The 26,186-nt window shown below is 43.8% G+C and overlaps 1 protein-coding gene across 4 annotated transcripts in view; it reads right to left on the bottom strand.

Moving 5' to 3' along the window:
- Window positions 1-1,732, bottom strand: part of ABCC8 (ATP binding cassette subfamily C member 8) — a 154,203-nt gene extending 152,471 nt beyond the window's left edge. For all 4 annotated transcript variants that reach the window (XM_006277172.4, XM_019477068.2, XM_019477069.2 and 1 more), the window contains exon 1: window positions 1,373-1,732. In XM_006277172.4, the coding sequence (XP_006277234.2) occupies window positions 1,373-1,520 (148 nt within the window). In that variant the 5' untranslated portion in view covers window positions 1,521-1,732. The remainder of the gene's footprint in view (window positions 1-1,372) is intronic.
- Window positions 1,733-26,186: the final 24,454 nt, after the last annotated feature.

Here is a 26,186-nt window from a genome sequence, read left to right as displayed (position 1 = left end):
TTGCAATAAAAATGCCGGTATGATTTAAACAAAGCATGTTTCTGTTCACTTGTCAGACTTCCTTAACTTTAAGAGTAAATGTGTTTGAGTTTTATTTCCTTTACCTGACAAAGTCAATAAAGCAAACCCCCTCATCCTCTTAGTTTTTATTCAGTTCTCACAATACACATTTTCACATGGACTTCAAGAGCAGCTTTACCTGCCCAAGGACTGCAGAACGTGTCTTTCCCTGTTATTTCATCAAGATTCTTTATCCTATGAAAAGCTAAGCTACTTGGGTAATGGCAACATTTATGTTTTAGCAAGTAGTGTTAATAACCCAACAGCAGGGTGAGAGCAGCTTCGATAGGTTCAAGCATCCATAGCTCTGCATCAGGATCTGAACTTAACATTTTAGCATGGCATGGTTAAGCAGGATGCCTTGGGCTTCTCTGGTGCCTGGGAAGCAGGTTGCTAACTCATGAATGTGTCTTATTACTAATAACCCTTTGAGGGCTGCCTACATACTAAACAAGGATAATAGAATCATAGAAAACAAGGGTTGGAAGGGACCTCAGGAGGTCATCTAGTCCAACCCCTACTCAGAGCAGGACCAACCCCAAATAGATCATCCCAGCCAAGGCTTTGTCTACCCGGGTCTTAAAAACCTCCAAGGGGGCAGGTCTACACAAGAGGAGTAGACTTATTAGCTCTGCAGTAAACATTTTGGCATCTAGACTGTAGGGCTATTAGACTGGTATAAACTAATAAACTCCACAGCAGGTAATACAAGTATTATCCTAGGGCAAAGTTTTTCACTCTGCAGCAGCACACGTGCAGATGCTGACAGGGCTGAATGGGGTGCGCGAGTGTACATGTGGTGCCTGGGAGCAATAAACTGTGGTGTGATAAGCCCGTGAGTTTATTGCTCTGCATCAATATGCACGTGTAGATGTGCCCCAGATGAAGACTCTATAACCTCTCTGGGTAGCCTGTTCCAGTGCTTTACTATCTTCCTAGTGAAAAAATTTGTCCTAATATCTACCCTAGAACATGAACCCAGTCAGCAGGAACACAAGAAGGGGTGAAATCTCACAGCCGGGCCCCCAAAGTCAAAGGCAAGGGAGCTTGATTTCTGCTTGCAATAGAGAAGAGAGGCGGATCCCAGGTGCTCCGGCAGCTTTCCTCTGCGAAGGAAGCCGGGACGGACTCGTCCTCCAGGCCGCTGTCCTGCTAGGTCAGGAGCGCGGGGTGGGGGGGGGCGCCGGGAAACCAGGTCAGGCTTCTGCAGATGCCTCCCCCGCCCCAAGCCAGCTGCGCGCTGCATTCCAGCTGTGCGCGCGGGGATCCAGAGGCAGGGATCCCGCGGGGGGGAGGGGGGCGCCCCACTCACCGATGAAGAGGATGGGGAAGGTGATGAAGAGCAGGAAGACGTGCGGCACCACGTTGAGGGCATCCACGAAGCAGCCGTTGTTGAGCACCCCGTTGTCCACGTTGTAGGCAGCCGAGTTGTTCTCGTTGCCGCAGAAAGCCAAGGCCATGGCGCGAGGGCGTCGGGGACGGGAGGGGGGCGACGGGTCCCCAGCCCTAGCCAGGGCGCATCCCGCGCAGCCCGCCCGGCAGGAGGCGGAGGGGGGCGATGCCGCGGCGGCTCCGGGGAGGCTGCCCAAGCCCCAGCGCCGCTGCTAGGCGGGGAGCGCCGGCAGCCGCGGGCTGCAGCCTAGGGCCACATCTGCTAGCAGCATCGCGCCTTCGTCCTGCCCGGGCCGCCCGCCTTAAAGGAGCCGCCTGCCCCCCCGCCCGCGTAACGGGCAGGGCGACGCCTCCCCACCCCCGCCTCTAGGGCAGGCCTGGGCGGCGTGTGCGTGTGCAAACCCGGGAGCGTGGGTGCGTGTGTAAAAACTTTGCCGGGTGGGGGGACCTGGTGAGTGTGTGTATGCAAAAACCTGGGGAGCGTGGGTCTGTGTGTGTGTGGGGGGGGGGACACACCATGTGTGTGGATGGAACTTGTGTGTGTAAAAATGTTGGGAGTGTGTGTGTGGATGTAAAAACCTGGCGAGTGTGTGTGCAGGCATGTGTTGTGTGTGTACAAACCTGGGGAGCATGTGTGTGTAAAAACCTAGGGGGTGTAAAAACCTGAGGAGCATGTGTGTGGGGATGAAGCATGTGTGTAAAAATGTCAGGAGTGTGTGTGTGTAAAAACCTGGGGAGCATGTATGTGTGGATGGAGCATGTGTGTAAAAATGTCAGGAGTGTGTGTGTGTAAAAACCTGGGGAGTGTGTGTGTGCATGTGTTGTGTGCAGAGACAACCGTGGCAGGGTGTGGGACCCTGGGCAAATCAGCCTGTGTGGCCTGGCGGGGAGACTGGGGGCTAGGTGGCGAGTGGCTGGATGTGAAGCTGGCCCAGCTCCGTGGGGCTCCCGGAAGCATGGGGCCCAGAGCAGTCGCCCCAATTCATTCCCTTGCTAGGGACAGCCCTGGTTGTGTGTGTGTAAACATGGGGAGCATGTGTGTGTGTGTGTGTGTATTTGTGTGGAGCATGTATGTGGATGGAGTGTGTGTATAAAAATGTCAGGAGTGTGTGTGCATAAAAACCTGGTATGTGTGTGCATGTATCATATGTGTATAAAAGCCTGGGGAGCATGTATGTGTGCACATGGAGCATGTGCGTACGGAGCATGTGCATACGGAGCGTATGTGTGTGTCAAAACATGGGGAGCACGTCTTCTGTTGCAAAGAACACAGAAGGGTTGCAGCAGGTCCGAATGGTTTTGATACTGCGGACTCCTGTTTGAAACCTCTGGGTTTTTCCTATGAATTGTGCAAAGGTCTTTGCACCCCTAGCAGTGCTAATATTTGTGAGAGATCCTGCCACACCCTTCTAAGGATCTTACAGCATCACCGGGTGCTAGGGCTCTCTGGTTGAGAATCACTGCATGAGTGAATTGAGGGACATGCCTATCATCCTCTTCCCAGATCTCTCCCATCATCTCCGCAGGCAGCTGTACCAGTACACCTAACTGTCTGTATACAATCAAATGTTCGGATCCTTGGGACCACGCTGACAAGAATCTGGTGAGGTGACTGTGCTGAATTCTACCCAGACAGACGGTGCTTTGAAAGTTTGCTTGGGTTTCCATTTGCTACGAGGTGGATGTCACTATGACATTTGTTTCAAGACAGCCTGACACTGAACCAGGTTCCCAGATGTGGAAAGTGAATGTGTGATTAATTCACCACCATACCTCTACAGTGATGCCGGCTAAACAGTCATTTAGCAGTTTGTAGGGTGTATAGGGTTCAGAATGTGATATCATGGAGTCTCCTCCTGAAACTCATGGGATATTCATTTCTTAATTCACTCTCACTCCCAAAAGATCCCACCACTTTCAGTTGTCAGCACATAGGTAAGGAAATGAAGTGTGAAAGGTCAATTTTGCCAGTTTTTAACACAGTTTAAACAATGGAGGTGTTTTTTTTTTTAATTATTTGTCGTAAAGGCAGACAAGGTTCCTTGGGTAGATGTGATATCTTTTATTAGACCGACTGAGTAGTTGGAACAAAGCTCTTGGCAAGCTTTTGGGCACAGGTACCCTTCTTCAGGCATAGGAAGACTCTGCTGTTCTGAGATCTCCAGGGAATGAAAGAAGCTAAAAGTGTGACAGGAGGTCAGTGAGAGTGTAAATAGGTAGAAATTAGGAAAACGATGGGTAGAGAAGGGAGAGGAGGGGACAGAATGAGGGGGGAAACATGGGTGAAGGAATGCCAAAGGTAAGCAAGGGAGACTCTACTGTAGTAATGAGTTCTCCCAGGTAGAAAGGAGGGAGTCTGAGAAAAAGTAAATAGCTGGAAATTAGGGATAGAGAAGGAGGGGAAGTGAGAAACGGGGGCTGGCAGGGGCGGGGAATGAAAATGATAACTTCAGGCAGGTACCTGGTGAATCAGATGTCAGGCAGGTTGTAATGTGTCATAAATCCAATGTCTATATTGAGTCCATGATTTTTTGTATCCAGTAGATTTATGATGTGAAGTTTCTAGGTTCATCTATGGAAGGTGTTTTGTAAGTTCCTTTTGAGGATTAGAACTGAAAGGTCAGACAGGGAGTGATTGTCTTGTGAGAAATGTGCCCCCACAGGTAATGGGATATTTTTGTCTTTGATAGATTTCTGGTGTGCATTCATTCTGGTGCTCAGTTGTTGTTTCGTCTCTCCTATGTATTTTCCATCAGGACATTTGGTGCACTGGATGAGATATATTACATTTCTGGAGGTGCAGCTGTAAGATCCAGGAATGATGATGGTTCTGTTGTGAGGCGTAGTTATTGTGGGGGTGGTGGAGATACGTTGTCAGGTTTAGCATTTCTTGTCCTGGCATGGTCTGGATCCACTTAGTGTGGCTTGAGTCATAGGGAGTTTGCTTCTGGTGATGAGGTTAGTGAGGTTTGGTGCTTGTTTAAATACTAAGGTGGGTGGTGCTGGAAAGATCTCTTTAAGAAATGGGTCTTTTTTTAGTATGGGTTGCAATTGCTTGAGGATTTTCCATATAGATTCCAGGGAAAGGTGATATCTCATAACTAATGGTGTGCGATTTGTGGGGATTTTCTTTTTGTACTGCAGCAAATCTTCACATGGTATCTGAGTGGCTGTTTCAAAAGAACGATCTCTCTTGAGGAGTGTGTCCTTGTTGGGTGAAGGCCCTTTTGAGATTTGTGATGTGGCAGTTATGGGTTATTTGTCATAAAAGGTTTTATAAAATGAATTTTTAAGAAAGAAAATGTTTTTGTGAAGCCTAAGTTGGAGTGTTCAGAGCTGCTTAGGGGGTTTGGATGCTCACTTCCCATTTAAAATGGGCATCTAAACATCCCCATGGGCTTTGAAAAGTGTTGCCTAATATCCTTCGTTTATTACTAAGGATTCTTCTAGTCTGCTAATCCCTTTCATTCCTGACATGGAGAGATTCTTTCTAAAGACAGGAGATTTCAGAAACAAAAGGGTTTGTTCTTCATTGCCTTAGTACCTAATATAATCATTTACACCTATGTAAAGTGCCCGTAAAATATTGCCAAATCAAAATGAGAGAAATCAGTACCCTTATATTGACTCTAAAAGGGACATGAGAAAGAGACAGAACACTCAAACTGACATCAACCATTTCTGAGTGACCGGTTGACTTGGGCCTAGTTTTTTTAGCATTTTATATGGTATAAGCAAGATAATTTTGTTTCTTAATTTTCTCTAATAAACAAGGACTACGTAAGTAATGCCAGGAGACCTATGGGACTATAATTGACTACCATCTCACCAGGGTTGAGTTTTTCTCTCTATTAGCTGGAGGACATTATTAGATTAAATCTTGTAAACAGCTGCACCCTGCCCTCAGTGCAGATTTCTAACTAAGTGTAATCCTATCCTAAATGGGCGTTATTCAATTTACTTCCTCAGCTACTCTTGCCTGTAATGAATCCAGATGAAAGTTAATTTCTTCACCTAAGGCTTCATTTGAAGCCCACTGAAGTCAACTGGAGTCTTACCATTAACTTCAATGGACTTTGGGGGTTAGCCTTAGGTAAGTATTAAATGCCAACACACTTGACAAAATTCAGTCCAAAACTCAACAGTGGGTGTGCCGACAGATACTTTATTGCACATTAGACTAATCTAATGCACAGTAAAGCATCACTGACTATGCGTGCAGCAGTTACTATGCACTAGGTTAGTCTATTGTGCCATTTTTTAGCACCCGTAGATACAGGTACTAGAAATAGGGGCATTAAACTCATGTGCCAAAATACATGTGTAGACACTGACTGGAAGCAAATTGTTCCTGGTCAGCCTAGGCAGCAGGGGACCACAGGGAGCAGGGAGAGCTGTCCCAGTTAGGTGGGATGCTGCCTCCCAGCCACATGGAGATTGGGACCCGTCCCGATCTCCACGTGGCTGGGAGAGCTGTCCCAGCTCCCAGGCAGGTGCCTCCCAGCCACATGGATATTGGGACCCATCCAGAACTCTGCAGGGCTGGGAGAGCTGTCCCAGCTACTGAGCAGCTGCCTTCCAGCCACATGGAAATCCCCATGCAGATCAGGGCTGCTCCCAGAGCTGGAACAGCTATGGGCTGGCACCCAGGGGAGCCTGGACTCCCCCTGGCTGCTGCAGGGGGGGGCAGAGCAGGGCAGAAGCAGCCCTGGACTGGCCTGTTCCTATTGGGCACAATTTGCTCCTGACGTGGATGCATGTGTAAATATACATCCAGGAATGCTTTAATGAGCCTGAAATTTCTGTGGAGAAAATTTGGCACATTAATTGCAGATGTATATGCACCCAGTTTGGCTTAGTAGAGACACACTAAAATCCTGGGTTAAAGACCCCTCTATCAGAAGTTAGGTACTAGAACTGAACCATGACTTACAGCTGAAGCTGACAGCTTGTCCCTATTTTCCAAACAAAACCTTAGATACAAACATCCCTGAACAACAGCATCACAGAATCACAGAAAGGCTAGCAGGGACATCAGGAGGTCATCTAGTCCAACCCCCTGCTCAAGACAAGATCATCTCTTATTAAACCATCCTAGTCAACTATTTATCTAACCCGATTTTAAAACGATTCAAGGATGGAGATTCCACAACTTCTCTGAGTAGCCTATTCCCCTGCTGCAGTTTGAGACCACTGTGCCCAGTCCTGTCCCCTGTGGCCACAGAGAATAGTCTATCTCAATCCTTTTTATAATCACCCTCCATAGTAGAGAGATGTTCAAAATTCAGATTCTGAACTCGACATTTCATCTTATAGCTTTCTACTAGATCCCAAGCCAGTGTTTATGCAAGCAGTTAATGCAGATTGTTGTTCTTTAAAAGCTGGGGGGAAAAAAAGCAAATACAGCCATATGTACTTTGGCTTAGATTTTGTATGTTAAAGTACAACCATTACAAGGTGCACTTTGTCCCCTAAATCTTTGCCATTAAGCCTTTTTGCAAATGAGACCCATAAATGAAAAATCCTATGTACTTAACAAAGAGAGAGCAGCTGCTTGATCTCTCCGTTGAGGGATCATGCGCTGAATGCTCAGGGTAATAGATAAGAACAGGACGGATCTGAGTTCTGGGATGGACAATGCCATTAATAGACATGAAAGCTTCTGTACTCGCATTTTGTTCTTTTTTATTGATCATCTTCCAAGATGGGAGGAACGAGAAAGCATCTCTCTCTTTGTGAATGCCTAGCACTCTTTCTTTTTCATGGTTCTTTTGGACCCCTTTTTGGACAAAGTTCTCTTGAACAAAAACTTCTTTATGGTCAGTGAGTGGAAGACTCTGTTGGTTATATTTAGAAGGATAAAAGCCAAGCCAAATTGAGCATTTTTATTTATTTTCCAATCCTAAAAGTCTGTCTGTCTATACATATACAAAACATTTAAAAATGCAATAATTAATTAAGTTCTGGATCCAACCCAGGATTCAGTTCTGAGTTTCTGGTTTTCCCTTATCTTTGCTTAAAATATATCCTGGTGGTGTGCAAACAACAAGTTACACTTATAATTATTATTTTTTTGGATGCCCCTAGTGACAGTGGAGGTCTTACTGTAAACCAGTGGGGGCCAACCTCTTTGGCAGGCATGCCACAAATTAGCCCTGCACATCCCTGAGTGCCTCTCTAGTTCCTTTCCCCTACTTGATCTGCTGGTCTGCTTTCTGCTTCCTGCCCTGTGCTGATGATCTGCTTTCTGCTCCCTGCCCTATCTGCCATTGTGCTGCCTGTTCCCTCCCCAGTTTGCCATATGCCACACATAGAGACTCCCTGTGTCATTTGTGGCATTCATGCCGCAAGTTGGCCAGCCTTGTTGTAAACCGTGTTGTATGTATGGACAGACAAAGAAAGAGAGATGGAAGAGACAAAATGCAGGGAAAGAAAGTGGAATAATCTTCAGTTTACAATGGAGAACTAAAGCACATATAGGCTGCATACAGATGTTGAAAAAAAACCCAAAACACTTTAGTGGAAGAAGCAGCACATTAGTTAAACCTGGCTCGGCAACATCTGTATAGTTCAGGCACTTCAGCAGGTTTTTTTGGTGCTTTTATCTAAAAGCTGATTCAATCAGCTACTAGATAAAAACACCAAAAAGCTCCTCTAAAACACTTGATCTATACAAGCGTTGGGTGAGCCAGGTCCAACTAATGCAGTGCTTCTTCTGTTCATGCACTGGGCTCGACGGGGGAGTGCAATGAGTTTCAGGTAAAACACCTTTTTTTTTTAAAATGTCTATAAGCAGCCCTAGTGATAGAGTGATCTATAGGGAGATTGGAAACTAAACTATGACTTGAATCTGTTTTTAGTCTCTGAAGCACAAGACTATTGTCAGAATCTAGAGATGAAAATCCTTTCAATTAAGATGATTTTGTGAAATGTCTATGCCTCAAAATCTAAATGCATGGGGGAAATGGATGTCTCAGGGAACTGGGAATTAAATGTGGACACTCTAATTGGTTTTGAATCATTAGTTTATTCACATACCTTTTTGAAGTTAACAGTCTCAATTCAGGTCCTATTGGGCGCACCTACATGTGCATTAATGCACTTTTCCTAATGTGCATCAAATTTAGTACCTCCACTGTGAGGTACTAAATTGATACACATTAGGTTGCTCTAATGCACAGTAGCACCCACACATACTTTTTAGGTGACACAATGTTCAGTAGCCTATTTTATTGTGCATAGGGTAAAACCCATTGTTTTACATGCTGCTTTAATGCGCAGTAAAATAGGCTACTGCTCATTAAAGTGCATGTGTAGACACACCCAGTAAGTAGGAGTCCATACCTCACAGAACTACAAGCTTAATTAGCAATATGTTTTAGACTCCGAGGCCATGTCTACATGAGTGGCAGACTGTGCAGTTGTTACTGGTGTTACTGCACAGTTCTGTCACCACACATTTTTTTTCTGATGCTACTACACAGTAGCAATGAGCTACTGTGCAGTATTGTTGCCACACAGTTAGTGCCTGGCAACACTACTGAACGGTGGCAACAAGCTACTGTGCGGTAGCTCATTGCTACTGCGCAGTAGTGTCTCATGTAGACAAACCCAGAAGGACCCAGGATTAAACAGTCAGAGACCATGACCTACAAACCCAATAAGGAATATTGGCAGAAAACCTGGGAGAAGCTGTTGTTACTGCTACCCAGGATGTACCTGCTTCTCGGATATATAGAAGATTTCTGTCTGGTATTGTCAGGCTGATAACTTTTACAAGCATTGCAGCTACATCTTTCTTCTACCATCATTGTTACTAGGCACATCTACAGGTGCTATTAATTCTATAAAGTCTTACTGCATAGTAAGCCTTTCCTGGGAGCATGTCTACACATGCTCCCTGTGGGCACATCTACATGTTCACTAATACGCCTTTGCTACAGTGCATTGTTTAGAACCTCTAATATGAGGAACTAGATAAAGGTGCAGTAACCAATGTGCAGTAGCAAAGGCAAACTTTTTTTGTGATTTACAGGTAGTAGCTAACTGTGCAGTAGACTAATTTACTGTGCAATAAATGGTGTGTACGTGTAGATGGTGATGCTTTACTGTGAGATTAGTCACACCCATATAGACACACCCAGTGGATACTTAACCAGGATTAAATTAAGGGAAGCGATTAGTGAAGACATGTGGACTGAAGAGCTCAGAGACTTGAATATGGAAAGGACTATTTTCTTTAATTGGAAGGCACAAAGAATTTGCACTCCAAGAGAAGAAAAAAATTGTACAGAATGGGCTCAGACCTACTAAGATGAATAACTTCATCAAAAAGGATATAAGCTCTAAACAGGGAGCCTACAAGGGATAGCAAAAGATGCACAAAGAAAGTTGCAGTTAGAGGGCAGAAAAGGTAGGAATAAAATGAGAATCACCAAAAGTCAAATTAAGTTTGCAAAGGAAATTAAAACTAATAATAAATGATTCTTCAGCCTTGTAAATAAAAATGAATGACTGGAGAATTCCTAAATGTTGTTCTTATATCTAAGGTTACAGATCAAAACAATTGAAACCAGTTGGCTTACCAATGATTTATGGATAAACTGTTGCAATATAGATGAAATGTTGGACCATGCAGATAACACCAAGAGTGCTTCTCTGCATGTTTTTCGAGGAAGAACATTAAAAAAGAACATTTAAACAAAGAGTGAATACATTTACAAACTTCTTAAAGCTTTCATTTTTTTAGCAACATGACTATAATTTTGTCCAAGTGTATCATCACTGAATCCAACGGACAACAGACAGAAGTTTGTACTAAGGGCTTGGACGGACAACACAGCAATTACACCTGACTAAAAAAAAGTAGTAAACAGACAATCAAACCCCTATAATGGGTTAGCTTTTTCCAATCTATTGCAAAATTACCCCTGAAGGAATCAACAGTAAAACTCTGATTTTTCAATTTATACTGGTTTAGGCATTGTCTGTCCACTTTTACCTGGGGGCAGCCATTTGCTGAAGGTGAAATAGACTATAACTTGTTCTCTTGTTGCCAGTTGTGAGGTGCAGTACTAACCATTTATTATGTAAGCTACCCTGGAAATAGCTATATGGCTGTCCCTGCCTGATTCTGGGGTAGGGTATACATTCCTCTGTCCTTACTCTTAAGTGTTTTTCTTGCATAAGGTATTCTTCTTTTCACTTACAAATAGTTACAGGTTCTTATGTCTTTTACATTTACCAGGTATCATTAATGGATGTTACATCAGTGTATTAGGAAAAGACAGACAACTGTGGACCAAATTTTGAATTTTTTACCCACAATAGTGATCAATTATAGCAAGCCACTGAACAGGGTCCAGTTCTCATGGGTTACATCAACTGAACTTTGGAGTGTTCTCCTGCTCATGCAGTAGCTATTGCTTAATTTTTCTCCAAAATTTACAGAGCATCATTCTCCCTATTTAATGTGATTATACCTCCAGTGTTCAGGAAATTGTACATGTGAGCACTGTCCTTTGCACTGCTATTGTAGCAAGCCTAATGCTGGACTTAGGCAGCAATCAACACATCTGATAACCTAAAATAATTTTTGCTTGCTAAGAAGTGCTGTGGATGCTGTTCCGCTGTTTAAACAGGAATTCCAAACAGGTAACATGACATTTTAATATGCGAAAAATAATTTCTGTACCTAACTTGGGAGTCAGGTAGGAAGTAAGATGTAAACAGCTAATGGGGTTAACAGCACAAGAACGACATTTCAGCCTTTAAAGCCTGATAGCTGGGTTTGTTTCCAACACATCAGAAAGTATGATCATTTAAATGAAAGAGCTCATAGTTCTTGCCTTTGTCATTCTCTGTCATCCTTCATTTGTCACTCTAACTCAGATACAGGAGTGTACACCATCACTTGTACGCTGTCACTTCTCTGCTTTTTCTCAGCACTGCTAAAAAGCAGAAGGTGTCTCTGTATAAAATCAAACATCAAAAGACAGAGGTACATTTATATAAATCATTGTTCAGGCTTCACCTTTTATCTGGTGTAAAGATGCATAATTAGGAACAAGAGTCTGAATCTGAATTTTTCAAAAGTGCAGAGCAGCCACACAGCTCACATTTACACAAAATTAGGTGGCTTCTATAGGCATCTAGATTTAGGCATCCAAGATGGAAAACTTTGGATGTGAGTTTTAAGAACACACTCTTCCTAGGACCAGATCTGAAGAAGAAGTTATAATCAATAGGATCGGCCATTGCTAAAAATCCATTTCTCTGTACTGGGTTAGAGCAGGTTTGATAAATAGGACATAGGAGGTTTGATGTATGATATTGTGTCTGAAATAGCAGAGGACTGGGCTGTGACCCAAAATGTCCCTTCCAGTTTTATGCCCTATATTCCTTATGTGAGAGATTTTCATGAAGCAGAGATGCATCATACCCATGGTTAAATTACAACAATCCTGGAGCAAAACAGGAAAGCCAAGGTTGCAACTGAACTCCGACTAGCTTCGAATATCAAGGACAATAAAAAGTCTTTTTTCAGATATGTGGGGAGCTGGAGGAAAAGCAAGGGCAACATTGGACCCCTGCTAAACCAGGTGGGACAACTGACAACTGACGCCCAGAAAAAAGCCAGCCTATTAAATGGGTACTTTGTGTTGGTCTTCCATCAGTCCCATGGGACGCCCGTGCCCACTATGGGACAGGGAGGTACGGGCGAGAGAGATTCCCTGACCTCCATCAATGCTGAAATCATGAAGGAACACCTCGAGAGGCTGGATACCTTCAAGTCAGCCGGCCCTGACAATCTACACCCCAGGGTATTCAAGGAGCTGGCGAGCATCATAGCTCAGCCTCTGGCACAGATCTTTGAGAACTCCTGGCTCTCTGGTGTAGTGCCCGAAGACTGGAAGAAGGCCAAAGTGGTGCCTATCTTCAAGAAAGGAAGAAAAGTGGATCCAGCAAACTATAGGCCCATCAGCCTGACCTCTATCCTGGGAAAGGTCTTAGAAAAGTTTATGAAAGAGGCCATCCTTAATGGACTGGCCGACACCAACATCCTGAGGGATAGCCAGCACAGGTTTGTTGCAGGTGGGTCTTGCTTGACCAATCTTATTTCCTTCAATGACCAGGTGACCTATCACCTAGACAACGGAGAAGAGATTGATGTCATATATCTTGACTTCAAAAAAGCCTTCGATCTGGTATCCCATGATCACCTCTTGGTGAAACTGGCCAATTGTGGCCTTGGGTCCACCATGATCTGCTGGCTAGGGAATTGGCTCTGTGGTCGGACCCAGGGGGTGGTAATTGATGGAAGTCAATTGTCATGGTGCCCTGTGACCAGTGGGGTCCCCCAAGGCTCTGTCCTTGGACCCATATTGTTCAACATCTTCATTAATGATGTGGACATTGGAGTCAGAAGCGGACTGGCCAAGTTCGCCGATGACACCAAACTTTGGGGCAAAGCATCCACACCAAAAGACAGGAGGGCGATCCAGGCTGACCTGGACAGGCTCAGCAAATGGGCGGACAAGAACCTGATGGTGTTTAACACTGAAAAATGCAAGGTTCTCCACCTTGGGAGGAAAAACCTACAGCATCCTTATAGACTTGGCAGTGCTACGCTGGCTAGCACTAAGGAAGAAATAGACTTGGGGGTCATCATTGACCACAAGATGAACATGAGCCTTCAATGCGATGTTGCGGCTAGTAAAGCGACAAAAACGCTGGCTTGCATCTGTAGATGCTTCTCAAGCAAATCCCACAGTTGGAGTACTGTGTCCAGTTTTGGGCACCACAATTAAAAAAGGATGTAGAGAAGCTTGAGAGAGTCCAGAGGAGAGCCATGCACATGTTCAAAGGTCAAGAAAACAGACCTTATGACGACAGTCTGAGAGCTATGAGGCTCTTTAGCCTGGAAAAGTGCAGGCTCAGGAGTGATCTGATGGCCACCTATAAGTTTATCAGGGGTGTTCACCAGTATGGGGAACGTTTGTTCACCAGAGCGCCCCAAGGGTTGACAAGGTCGAACAGTTATAAACTACTGCAAGACCATTTCAGGCTGGACATAAGGAAGAATTTCTTTACTGTCCGAGCCCCCAAGGTCTGGAATAGCCTGCCGTCGGAGGTGGTTCAAGCACCGACTGTCATATTGAATTTAATAGTTTGAATGCTTGTAATAGTTGCCCATTATCCAGTTTAGAAAAAGGTGAGGTTCATCTTCTTATCTAGGTTCATTGTTTTACCTGGCCTTACAACGAACGTGCTTAAAGTCTTGGCTCCTTGATCTTAGCTCTAGAGGCCTTTAACAAGTTATCCTAAGGACCAGAGAAAAATGACCCTTAAGCAAATATTCCGAGAGATCAAAACCCTAGAAGCCTTTTGAAAGGGGGTTGTAAAAGAAAGGCCACCACAGTGGTATGGAAAATCTCCTAAAGCAAAATTTAAGATGAACTAAATAGTCAGCGAACAAATTCCGTTGCGGAAGACAAACTGACCACCTAGCAAAAAACCTGTTGAGTAAGATCCGAGCCCAAATTTGGGAGTACTGACAGGTTTGGGTAGGAGGGGCCCAAGATGGCAACTCACCCAATAAAAACTGTAAACTGCAGTCCCAATTTGGAGGTAACCTCACTTGCAGAACAACGAAGGAAGAATCACAAATGTAGGCTGGATCAGACTGATCACCTGAACCACCCTCTCCCTGAACACGAATCTCTTAGTTCATGTTGAAGCTGCGGAGCGCCCGTGTGGGACTGAAGGCCAACCCATTGAACCGTACTACTGGGGCCAGCCCATTAAATTGTACTACTGAGGAATGAAACTATATCTAGGTGTTTGACTTCTCAGAATTCTAGGATTGTAAGTATAATATAGTAATAACTTTTCTGGTTCAAATTATATAGTTAGTTATAATTGTTTTAAAGAAGTGCATGTAGAGTAGAGTATTGTTCCTTATATATATATAGTTATCGTGTTTTTGATGTTTATGGTATTTCTTAAAATAAAGTTGTGTTGTATAAATTAAGTGTGAAATCATTGTGAAATCGTGCAATTAGCTGAAAATTTCCCCAGCCAGTGCATCAAACGAATCAGTAAGTTGTGTGGGATCTTCTCTATTCCATAACCCACTAGAGACACCTACATTGAACACCTTCAAGAGAAAATTGGATGCTTATCTTGCTGGGAACCTATGACCCCAGCTGACTTCCTGCCTCGGGCGGGGGGCTGGACTCGATGATCTTCCGAGGTCCCTTCCAGCCCTAATGTCTATGAAATCTATATATGCTTTGGACCAAATTCAGATATTGAGGTGATCAGTAGTTACCAGGAATGAGTATTCTATATGTGATTATTCAACATAATCCCTTTCAAAAGCAAGCAGAGAAGGGTAGATTATCCAAAATGAAAACCCTTTTTGCTTAGCAGCCAGACCTTTTTTCATCACTGGTAATGGAAGCAAAAAACTGCGCATGACCACTGTACAGTAAAGCTGTGTGAAGCTTCAGTCCCTGATTCGATTTGGCAGAGATTCGGCCTGATTCGGTGGCTGAATCTCCAAATCTGAATCGAATCAGAGGACCCTTTAGTCTTTCCGAATCCAATTCGAACCTTCAGAATCAATTCAGAGAGATTCAGAAAGATTCGGCGAATTCGGAGAGATTCAGAAAGATTCAGTGATTCGGACACAGAGACAGCTTTAAATGTTTTTTCTACATACCTCGAGGTACCAGGTGGCTTGTGAATTCTGTGATGATAGGGTGCATGGAGTGTCCCACAGAAGCACAGGAGGCTCCCCAGCGTGCTGAGCAGCAGACCCATTAGTGGACCAGAAATTCCGGTCCGCTTCTGGGTCCGCTGGGGAGTGTACTGGGAGCGCCCCCCATGCCTCCCTGGCTCAGTGACTGGTGCCTCCTGGGTCGGGGCGGCACCCAGGGTCCCCCTGCGGCTGATTGCTGAGCCAGGGGGCCCCCTGTCATGCACTCCCCGGCAGACCCAGAAGTGGACTGGAAGTAGTTCCAGTCCACTTCCAGGTTCGCCACTAAGCACGTGGAGGGCCTTCCTCCCCCCCCCACCCCCCACACTCCTGTGGGAAGCTCCATGTGCCCCAGCCTCACAACGATTATGAGCCACATCTGCTACCTCAAGGTAGGTAGAAAAAACTTTTAAAGCTGTGTTTATGTCCGAATTGCTGATTCTCTGAATGAGCATTGAATCTTCAGATTCGGATTCAGCCGAATCGAATCAGGAACAGTGATCTGAATCAACAAATATAATCACTGTCCCTGATACAGGCCAAATCTGAATCTAAATCAATTAATGAGACTTCTCCTGTATCAGTTAGTGGCATTTTATGTAAACATAGAAAATATGAGGTCATATGCATATCAATCTAAACTTAGTATAATATTGTTTAAATCTTTATTTTACTTCCTAAAACTCAAACAAGACAGTTAATGCTGCTTCTCTCACCCTTAGGATATTCCAGTAGTGTCACTTTCATTTATTCACCAATTGAAATAGGCATGTTAAATTAGTGTAAGTGCTCTGCTGAATAGTGATAGACTGATGAACTGTGTCCTTAATTACTATAAATAGAACTCTGAGACCCTGATTCAGAAACTGGTTCTATGCTAAATCAACCCTTGTGCATAACCTGTGCTTTAATATGTTTTTTCTAGATATATAGAGGAAAAAAGCCAAACAGGGTTCAAGCTATCCAGAGATGAAGGTGCCACACAAGAATGGAATAACTACTTCATCTGACTTTTGAGCCAAGTCATTTGTATCTGGTTGCATTAAAAGAGTAAGGGAAATATATTTCTGATGATCTGCCTTTGCTGTGATATCTCTCCCATTAACTTTATGTTCCAGGAAGTAGGGAGGATGGGAATAGTGGTCCTGTCTGAAATAAGTTACTGGTACGTGTCTTTAGGTGTTATTTGGAAGGGAACTGGCTGGAAAGGCTATTCAATTCATGTCCCATTTCCTTCAGTCTTCATGAAAGGATGAGTGGAGAGAGAAAGTACTTTCTTCTCACTGCGTTCATGATCCAGTCCAGCATCTTTAAGCCTCACTTCAATATTCAGTGTGCAGTCAGTACTGCCAATTCCCTGGTAAATGTTTTGATTGATACTAGATCTTCTCAGGGAGTGAGTTCAAATGCTTTACTTATCAACTTAATACAAACAATGGAAGCTTGGGACAGTCCCCAAGGAGGACTATACAACAATGACCTGCACTTGTAGGGAGAAGATTAAAAAGGCTAAGGCAGCGACTGAATTTAAACTAGCAATAGAAATCAAGGACAGTAAGAAGTCCTTCTTTAGGTATGTAGGGAACAGGAGGAAAACAAATGGAAGCATGGGGCCATTGCTTAACAACTCAGGACACCTGGTTACCAACTCTCAGGAGAAAACTGAACTCCTAATGACTACTTTGCTTCAGTATTTCATCGGACTAAGGGGAAAAGCATGCTAGATAAGGTTCAGAATGGGCATGGTGGGAATGACCGCCTTCCTACTGTTGACGTTGAGCTGGTGCATGATCAGTTAGAAGAGTTAGAAATTTATAAGTCATCAGGACCAGATGAACTTCATCTGAGAGCATTGAAGGAGCTGGTCAAGTCATCGCAGGTCCTGTGGTGAAACTCTTCCAAAACTTGTGATGCTTGGGGGAGGTCCCTGAAGACTAGAAGAGGGCCAATGTTGTGCCCATCTTTAAGAATGGGAGAAGAGAGGACCTGGGCAAGTACAGGCCAATTAGCCTAACTTCTACCCTAGCGAAAATCTTGGAAAAATTAATCAAGGAATCTATGTGCGATATACTTGCAGAAGCTAGGTTCCTGAACGTCAGCCAGCATTACTTCATTGTAGACAGGTCTTGTCTTACAAATCTCATCTCCTTCTACGACCAGGTAACTCACCACCTGGATAAGAGAGAGTAGGTCGGCATTGTATACTTAGACTTCCAAAAGGCCTTTGATCTGGTATCCCATGATGTTCTCATGAGAAAATTGGAGGATTGCAGGCTTAGCTATTCGACAGGTGGATAGGAAGCTGGCTGTGGGGTAGGACCTAGAGAGTTCTAATGAATGGATCTGTGTCATCCTGGTGAGAAGTGACCAGTGGTGTTCCTCAGGAGTCTGTGCTTGGTCCAGTGCTTTCAACATCTTTATCAATGATTTGGATGTGGGGGTGAAGAGCTCACTGGCCAAGTTCATGGATGACACCAAGTTATGAGGGATCGTGGTCACACTTGAACATAGGCTGCAGATACAGGAGGACCTAGACAGGCTGGCAAGTTGGGCGGATTGAAACCAGATGAAGTTCAACATTGAGAAGTGTGAAGTGCTCCATCTGGGGACGAACAATCCCCAACATACTTACAAGCTTGGTGGCACCAATTTGACTAGCACGATGACTGAAAGGGACCAAGGGTTAATAATAGACCATAGTATGAACATGAGCCATCAGTGCGATGCTGTAGCCAGCATTGCAAAGAATACTCTGGCATGCATCAACTGATGCATCTCAAGCAAAACCAAGGAGGTGATTCTTTCACTTTACTCAGCACTGGTGAGACTGCAGCTGGAGTACTGCATCCAGTTCTGGGCACCACACTTCAACAAGGGCATGGAAAAGCTTGAGAGAGTCCAGAGGAGAGTATGATCAGAGACTTGCAAGGCAAGCCATACGAGGAAAGGCTGAGGGACTTGGGCCTCTTCAGCCTAAAAAATAGAAGGCTGAGGGGGGACTTGGTAGCAGCTTTCCATTACATCAAGGGAATACATCAAGGGCTCAGCAAACAACTGTCCACCAGGGCACCCTAGGGGAAAAGCAGGAGTAATGACCACAAACTCCTGGAAGACCATTTCATGCCTAACATTAGAAAGAACTTCTTCACAGTTAGGGTGTTCAGGCTGTGGAATAAACTCCCTCCAGAAGTGGTACAATCACCTACCCTGGAAATCTTCAAGAGGAGACTGGATGGTCACCTTGCTGCCCCTTACAATCTATACATCTATGAATATATAACTTTATCAGCCATGGGAGAAAAAAAAAGGGGCATTCCAGCACTTAAGAGAAAATGCTATACTACCATTTTAGTCTTTGCAGGCTTTAACAAATCAAACCTTCTTGTTTTGAACATAGCTGTAACTCAGTCTTACAACAAGGATGAATATATGTGTGTACTTTCTCAGTAAGACTGTACACCTGAAGACCCAAATGAAAAAGGGGAATGCAGAAAGCTTAATATAATTTCTGTGAAGAGTCTGAATTATCACGTGACACATCTCGACCCCTCCAAATCAGACAGAGGCATGCATATATGTGTTCATACCATAGCTATGAAAACTGAAAAAGCCAGCAAGATTCAGCTGCATGTCATATTCTGTTTATGTTCTCTGTGTCATTATTTTTGCCTGAGAAAGACTTGTTTTACACTTTAGCTAGTCAAAACACGGTTGCCTCATTGATTTCAGCAGAACTTTGGTAACCTTTCCTTTATAGCCACAGAGAAAAACCCATCTTCATCTTCTCTATAATCACCTTTCAGGTATTTGAAGACTATTATCAAATTCCCCCCTCAGACTTCTCTTCTCCAAACTAAATAACCTTAGCACTTTTAGCCTTTTCTTGTAGGTCATGCTTCCCAAGCCTCCAGTCATTTTTGTTATTTTCTTCTGGACTTTTTCCAATTTGTTCACATCTTTCTCGAAGTGTGAGGCCCAAAACTAGACATAGTACTCCAGGTGAGGCCTCACCAGCACTGAATAGAGAGGAAGAATCACTTCCCTTGATTTTCAAGTGACACACCTGTTAATACAATCTTGTATACTGTTGGCGTATTTTTTTGCAACATGAGCACACTGTTGGCATATATTCATCTTATGGTCTACTGTAAACCCCAGATGCTTCTCTACAGTTTTTCTGTCTAGCCAGTCTCTCTCAAGGCTGCATTTGTGCATGCAATTATTTTATCTCAAGTGCAGGATTTTGCATTTGTCCTTGTGAAATTTCATTCAGTTGACTGAAGACCATTTTTCTAGTCTATCCAGCTCATTCTGGATCCTAGCCCTACCTTCTATAGTATCTGCAAGTCCACCCAACTTGGTGTCATTTGCAAATTTCTAAGTGTAGATTCAGTCCCATTGTCCAAATCATTAATGATGATATTAAACAATACCAGACCCAGGACAGACTCTTGGGGAACCCTACTGGCTCTGTCTACACAAGATGCTGACTGTGCAGTAGCCTGATAGTACTCCACAGTAGCTTTGCATGGCAACAACCATGATGTGCTGCTAGTATCAGGCTATTGCGCAGTAGCATCACAAAAAAGATGTTTCTGGTGCTGCTGCACAACAGCAACTGAGTAGTCAGCATCTTGTGTAGGTGCAGCCACTCAATACCTCCTTTCAACTAGACATGAGCCACTGATGACTACTCACTGGGCATGCCTACATGAGACATCTACTGAACAGTAGACTAATTAGCTGCACAGCAAATGTCTCAGTATCTACACATGCACCCTTATTAGGCTGGAGTAAACTAATTTATACCTGTATTTACAAGTATTATCCTGCTACAAAATAAAAATATCTGCAGCAGTGCACAAGTAGACACTGCCCTGACGGACTGGGGCATGAGGGTGCTTTAGTGCAGGGTTTGCCTGCTGGCTAGCCCCATGCTGAGGCACCCTTGTGCCCCAGCCAGCCCCTTCGCAGCATGTTGAGCCAGGGGGTCAGGTGCCCCCACTCCCAATTTCTTTCCCCATGAGCCTCTCCCCCTACTTAGTGTCAGACCCTGCTGTCCCGGAGCACATAGAAGTGAGGGGTAAATTTGAAAACACTGACCTTGAAATAAACATTAGGTACCCATAGATTTAGTTCATCCAAAATTGATGCAGTTTACCTTTTTTGAAACTACTGCAAGGTTTAACACAGGTACCCCATAAACATAATTTTAAGAAGCACTTTTGTATCTACTTATATATAATATAAAGTATATTAGTTCAAAGCCAAAAGTCTCATGCTTTACCATATAGTTCATTGGGCTAGGCCTCAGCAGAGTAAAAAACATTTTAAGCCATGGCAACCCCACAGCTCAGCACTGCTCAGTATGTGTGTGTGTACTCCATATACCTCCCACAAAGGATCTATGTGCTAATTAGCTCCCACTCATGACTGGAACCTGGTGTTCCTATCAGGAGTCCTGGGATCCTCCAAAATGTTATATGCAGATGAGATGCAGAGCAACCTGGGCTGGCTGTACCTCATGGAGGGCCCCTAGGGTCATACTAATTATAGGCTGAGAGAGTGGGCAAAAGAGATTCTTGGTGAACTGCTTGGGGCCTGATTTGGTGATGTTTGCCAGACATTTAAGGCTGGTGAAGAAACAGGAATGATTGAAAATGGGAAAGAAAGGTGCAGCTTGCCTGTGGGAATGAAGAAGTCAAAATGTACTCAATATGGCTCACCATTAAATTAAAAAGAATCAGTGCTGAGGGGAACTGCATGCAATATGTGCTGCTATATATCTTATTTAGATGGGGTGCACTAAGTTATGCCTGTTGTAAGACATGGGGGCATCTGAATCCCAAGCCTCTGGGCTTGGGCCTGGATGTAGGATGCCCACCAATGGATTTGGGAGTATCTGAAGCCCCAGGCTGAAACGTCTGAGGTGGAGGATACTTGCCAGTTGCAGCATCACATATGGTGTTTGGACAATTGAATGTTGCTCAATTTTATAGATTTCATAGACGTTAAGGCTGGAAGGGACCTCAGATCATCAAGTTCAGCCCCCTGCCCCAGGGGCAGGAAGTCAGCTAGGGCTAAAGGATCCCAGCAAGATAGACGTCCAAATGTTTTTTAAGAGAGTCCACCACCTCTGGAGGGAGTCTATTCCAGGCCTTGGGGGCTTGGACGGTAAAGAAGGTTTTCCTTATGTTCAGCCTGAAACAGTCTTGGAGGAGTTTGTGACCATTGGACCTTGTCATCCCTTGGGGTGCTCTGGTGAACAGGCTTTCCCCCAGATCCTGATGTACACCCCTTATATAGCTATAGGCGGCCACCAGGTCCTCCCGAGCCTGTGCTTTTCCAGGCTGAAGAGTCCCATGGCTCTCAGCCTCTGATCATAGGGCCTGTTCTCTTGCCCTCTGATCATACATGTGGCTCTCCTCTGGACTCTCAAGTTTTTCCACATCCTTTTTAAATTGTGGAGCCCAAAACTGGATGCAGTACTCCAGCTGTGGCCTCACCAAGGCCAAGTACAGTGGGAGGATGACATCCTGGGATTTGCTTGAGAAGCATTTATGGATGCAAGCCAGAGTTTTGCTTGCTTTACCAGCTGCGACATCACACTGGTGGCTCATATTCATTTTGTGGTCAATCATGACCCCTGAGTCCCTTTCAGCCATGGTGCTAGCAAGTGCAGCACTGCCAAGCCTATAAGTGTGCTGCAGGTTTGTTTTTTTTTCCCCCAAGGTGGAGTACCTTGCATTTTTCAGTGAGAGGATTCAGAATTGATTTGGCTAATTTGACCTGGAATATGAAAACATTTCCAAAAAAACCCCAAACCCTACCTATTCTTGTTGTAGGTTCCCATCCGCATGTTTGGGGAGATGTGCACGGAAGATACGATGATCAACAGCTTTTCCCAGGATGAGGGCTGTCCATTGCACTCCAGGCAGGTGGACCCCTGTAAGTTTCCCAAATTCAGGAAAATTGACTGCACAATTTTGTGGCAATGGGGACTGCATTTGCGCTTTCCCCCTGGCTTGTTCCTTTGGCCTTTTGGCTAGGACCAAGTGTGACTAGGGGGCATCCAAACTCCAATACCTTTGGGCTTGGGGCCTGCATGTAGGATGCCTGCCATGGATTTGCAGGGTATCCAAAGTCCCAAACTGGTGGGCCTGGGAGGAGACTTGCCCAGTGGTAGAGTCATAGAGATTTAATGATTGAGCTTGGCTCAGTTGTTTTGGAGTTTAGAACTAATACAGCCTTAAGGCAAAAAAAAAAAGCAGCATGTTTGCCTAATATGGGCCATGTGATTTATAGTCATGCTCAGTGTTGACTGCATTTAATCAACTTCATAGCTGATTTCCGTTACAAAGCACATGCTGCTTTTAACACAAGTTTAATGATAGACGCTATGTTTAATGGGGGCAGGGGAGTTTCTGGTATGTGAATGTAAAATGCAGTTGGGGAAAAGAAGACCTATTGTGCATTTGAGTTAATACAGTATTTATAAATCAGTGCTCCACAGATCAATCAGGATTTCTCTCTCCAGTACACACATTCAGCCCCAAAACACAAGCTAGCAGTAGTTTTAGCAGGAGGCTTTTCTTCCACTTATCCATTTTCCTACCATAGGATAGAATCAGGAATTCAAACTGAGACACCGTATTGTGAACACTCCTGTGAAGTACTGAGCACTACAACGCCCAGTGAGTTCAACTGGCTTGCAGGTTTTCCATGCTTTTGAAAAGCTGCAAAACCATGTTTTCATGCCCTCTATTTTCAAGCTGGGCAACTAAACACAAAGACACCCAACATAATGGGCACTTGTGAAGGGTCAGGCTTAAAATACCTAGCATAAAATGATCTCAACTAAGCTCCCATTCACTCTTGGCTACTCTTATATCCTCTTGTAAATGGATGTACTTCTGAAATCACTGGACTGTCAGACTGTACCTTGTTATTTTACAATGTTTAAAGGGTTAACATTTTACTTCTTGCTGTATGTATACTTTAAGTGCTGTGTTTTTCTCAGGGGAGTATATTAAAATGCCACATCAAATGCATGCCAATAAACAACTTGTGCACTGGCTCCAGTGTGGTGTTCTATAAATGTTGCTGAAGTTACTGATAGTGTGCACTGTATTTTGGTCTCCCTCATATGCAAGAGTTTCTCCATGTTTATACTATAGGAGGGAATCATACATAGATAAATGTTGTTAGGCTCTCGTTTTAAGAGCATATGGGGATAGGAGCTACTAGTGTTTTTCACCACTTGGGAATTGGTCCAAGTTATGTTTTGAACTGCCTAGAGGATTATGTCAGTATTACAATGACAAATAGTTAAAAACAGCACTTTAGATTTGTAACTTCATTGTGCATTGCAGCTGTGCCATTATTTGACAAAATGTTGTAAACATTTGTGAAACAGAAAGTATTTGTGTTGCAATTCGGTGAGATTTCGAGCCACCCTTTTTTTTTTGCATTTGCAGTTGCCGGTATTTGGAGCAGAAGGACACTTCATGTTTCATGTATCTCTAAAAAATCACATGTGGGTATTTTAAAAACAGAATTACAGGTTTAGTCAAAAAAATTCTACTTTATGTCATCATGGTTTGTATTTTCTCCTGCAATATGTTATATCAGTCATTAATATGATCTGGGTACTACAGCCCTGATCCAGGCAAATTGTTCTTAGTTTCAGCAATTAAGCCCACAGCTAGACTTGTGAGAGGCTAAGAGGAATTACAGGTAGACACTCAACCTGCATATAAAACCAGTGGGAATTGGGTGCCTGGTAAATTCCTAGCTTCTCTGGCAATCTCCCAGCCTTTAGGATTAAGAAGTTTAGTGTTCCCATTGAAAATGCTAATCCAAGGTGCACTACAGAGTATTATTCTTTGCGACAGTGCGTATTTGTCTGAATGTGGTACATTATTGTATAACTATGGGATTTGGAAGCTCTAGCTACAAAATTTAGTAATTTCTATTTGTGGGTATGAAAAGTGGTCTGCTACCTGCCAACAATAAAATGCAGGAAGTTCTCCATTATCTGAACTAGGCCCAAAAGGTGTCTATACACATTCTGCAGCATCACATGTATTCAGCGTCCCACATTTCAAAATAGTGGCAAGGGTGTTTTAACTAAACCTTGTTGAATGAACGTTAGTTAAAGTGCTCCTGTGGCCATTTTGAAATGTGGGATGCTGAATACATGTGATATTTCAACATTGTAATTACATCAGCTGTTCAGGGGCTGCTTTAATTAAAATGCTACCCTCCCACCCCAGAGCACATGTGTAGACATCCATTGCTCCTATGGATGTATTCCAGTCATTGGAGCTCAACAGCTAAGGGCCTTACCACACATGACACTTAGGGCATATTTTATTTTGATCACAGTAACCCTTACTATGAATTAGAAAGTTTTCTGAGCAGTTGCACAGTAATGCTTATTATGACTGAAGTAAAACACGTCCTCAGTACCAGAACCGTTGAAGACTCCAGTATGCTATAGTGTGCTGTAGGGGGCAGGGACCAGCAAACAGGTGTTAGTTGTTCCCAGTCCTTTGTCATGCGAGGAGTTTTCAGCTAGCTCTGGTGCAGTGGTGGGGCTGGGACTGAAAAAGAATTGATTGTTATAGTCCCAGCCTTGGCACTGCACCAGAGTCTCCTGATTGAATTACCTCTGTGGAGCAGTCAGGTGTTAGCTCAATGCATGTTAGGTAATACGATCTGGATACAGTATACTCCTCATGGGAAAAGTCCTAACTTTGCTAGCTATGATGTCACTTAGCATATGTTTTACTGCTTGAACACTCAGCACTAGCCTTTTAAGTACAGTTAGCACATGCTAAGTGTAACCTGTGACAAAATCCTAAATGTCCTTTGCATTTAGATGCACGGAGTGGGGTAGATTCCTCTCCCTGTGTCAATGGAAATGGCAGTTCCCACTTACAGTAGCTTCATAGCTCCATTATGTGGTTGAAATGCTACAAAGGAGTAAATTGAGGTAAATATTTAGCTCCTTAAATTTTGATCAGATTATACATGTTTTACCAGTAACAGCTTTCACTGGGAGAATAGCAAGTGGGGCAAGGATGAACAGCTAATTTACTTATCACAATATAGTGATAATTACTTATCAAATTAGCCAAATCAGTTCTGAATCCTCTCAAATGAGCAACACTCAATCGTTCAAACACCATAAGTTATGCAACATGCCTCTTGACTTACTCCATTTCCCTGAGGCTGGGCTATCAAAGTCAGAGGATTTTGAAGATAGTTCCTCTCACATGAAATGTCTCAGTGGCCACATCTACACGAGACACTACTGCACAGTAGCTACTGCGTATTTATTTCGTACTTGTATAAACAATAAATTAACAATAACCAGACTTACTGTGCAGTAGTGATGGCGAACACCTTTTTCGTGATGCTACTGTGTAGTAGCCTAATAACTACTGCACAATAGTGTCGCGCCATTGTTTTTGACACTGCTACTGTGTGCAGCTCTTTGATGTGTTGATCAGGTAGAATTCCTTCCCTGAAGGTGTCAGATGGGAGGCAGGGAGGTCAAAAAACTTCCTTGTTGTTCTGCAATGAAGTTTAAAATCCAAAATCGGCTGAAATTCGGCATGTTCCATGTTTCAGGGGTGTACTTGGTAGCCGTGTTGGTCTGAGACAAAAAGACATACAAAAAACTAGAACTCTTGGTTCCAAAATTCCTTCCCTGAAAGTGTCAGATGGGAGGCAGGGAAGGAATTCTACCTGATCAACACATCAAAGAGCTACTCAACACAGCTCACAAAGACACTCTCATGGACCCAGAGGGACAGACTTCCATCTTCAGCTCCCTCTGCAAAAATGAAGTTTATTTCCTACCTATGGGGACTATTTACCTTCTTGTACCACCTACACTTTTTCCAGAGCCTGATGAAGGGACTTTGATCCTGAAAGCTTGCAGAAAAGGACAATTTTCCAGTTG

This window comes from Alligator mississippiensis, chromosome 2 (assembly GCF_030867095.1).
Source record: "Alligator mississippiensis isolate rAllMis1 chromosome 2, rAllMis1, whole genome shotgun sequence".
NCBI lineage: Eukaryota > Metazoa > Chordata > Crocodylia > Alligatoridae > Alligator > Alligator mississippiensis.
Note: the sequence above shows the minus strand (reverse complement) of the source record. Positions and strands in the feature narration are given on the sequence as shown.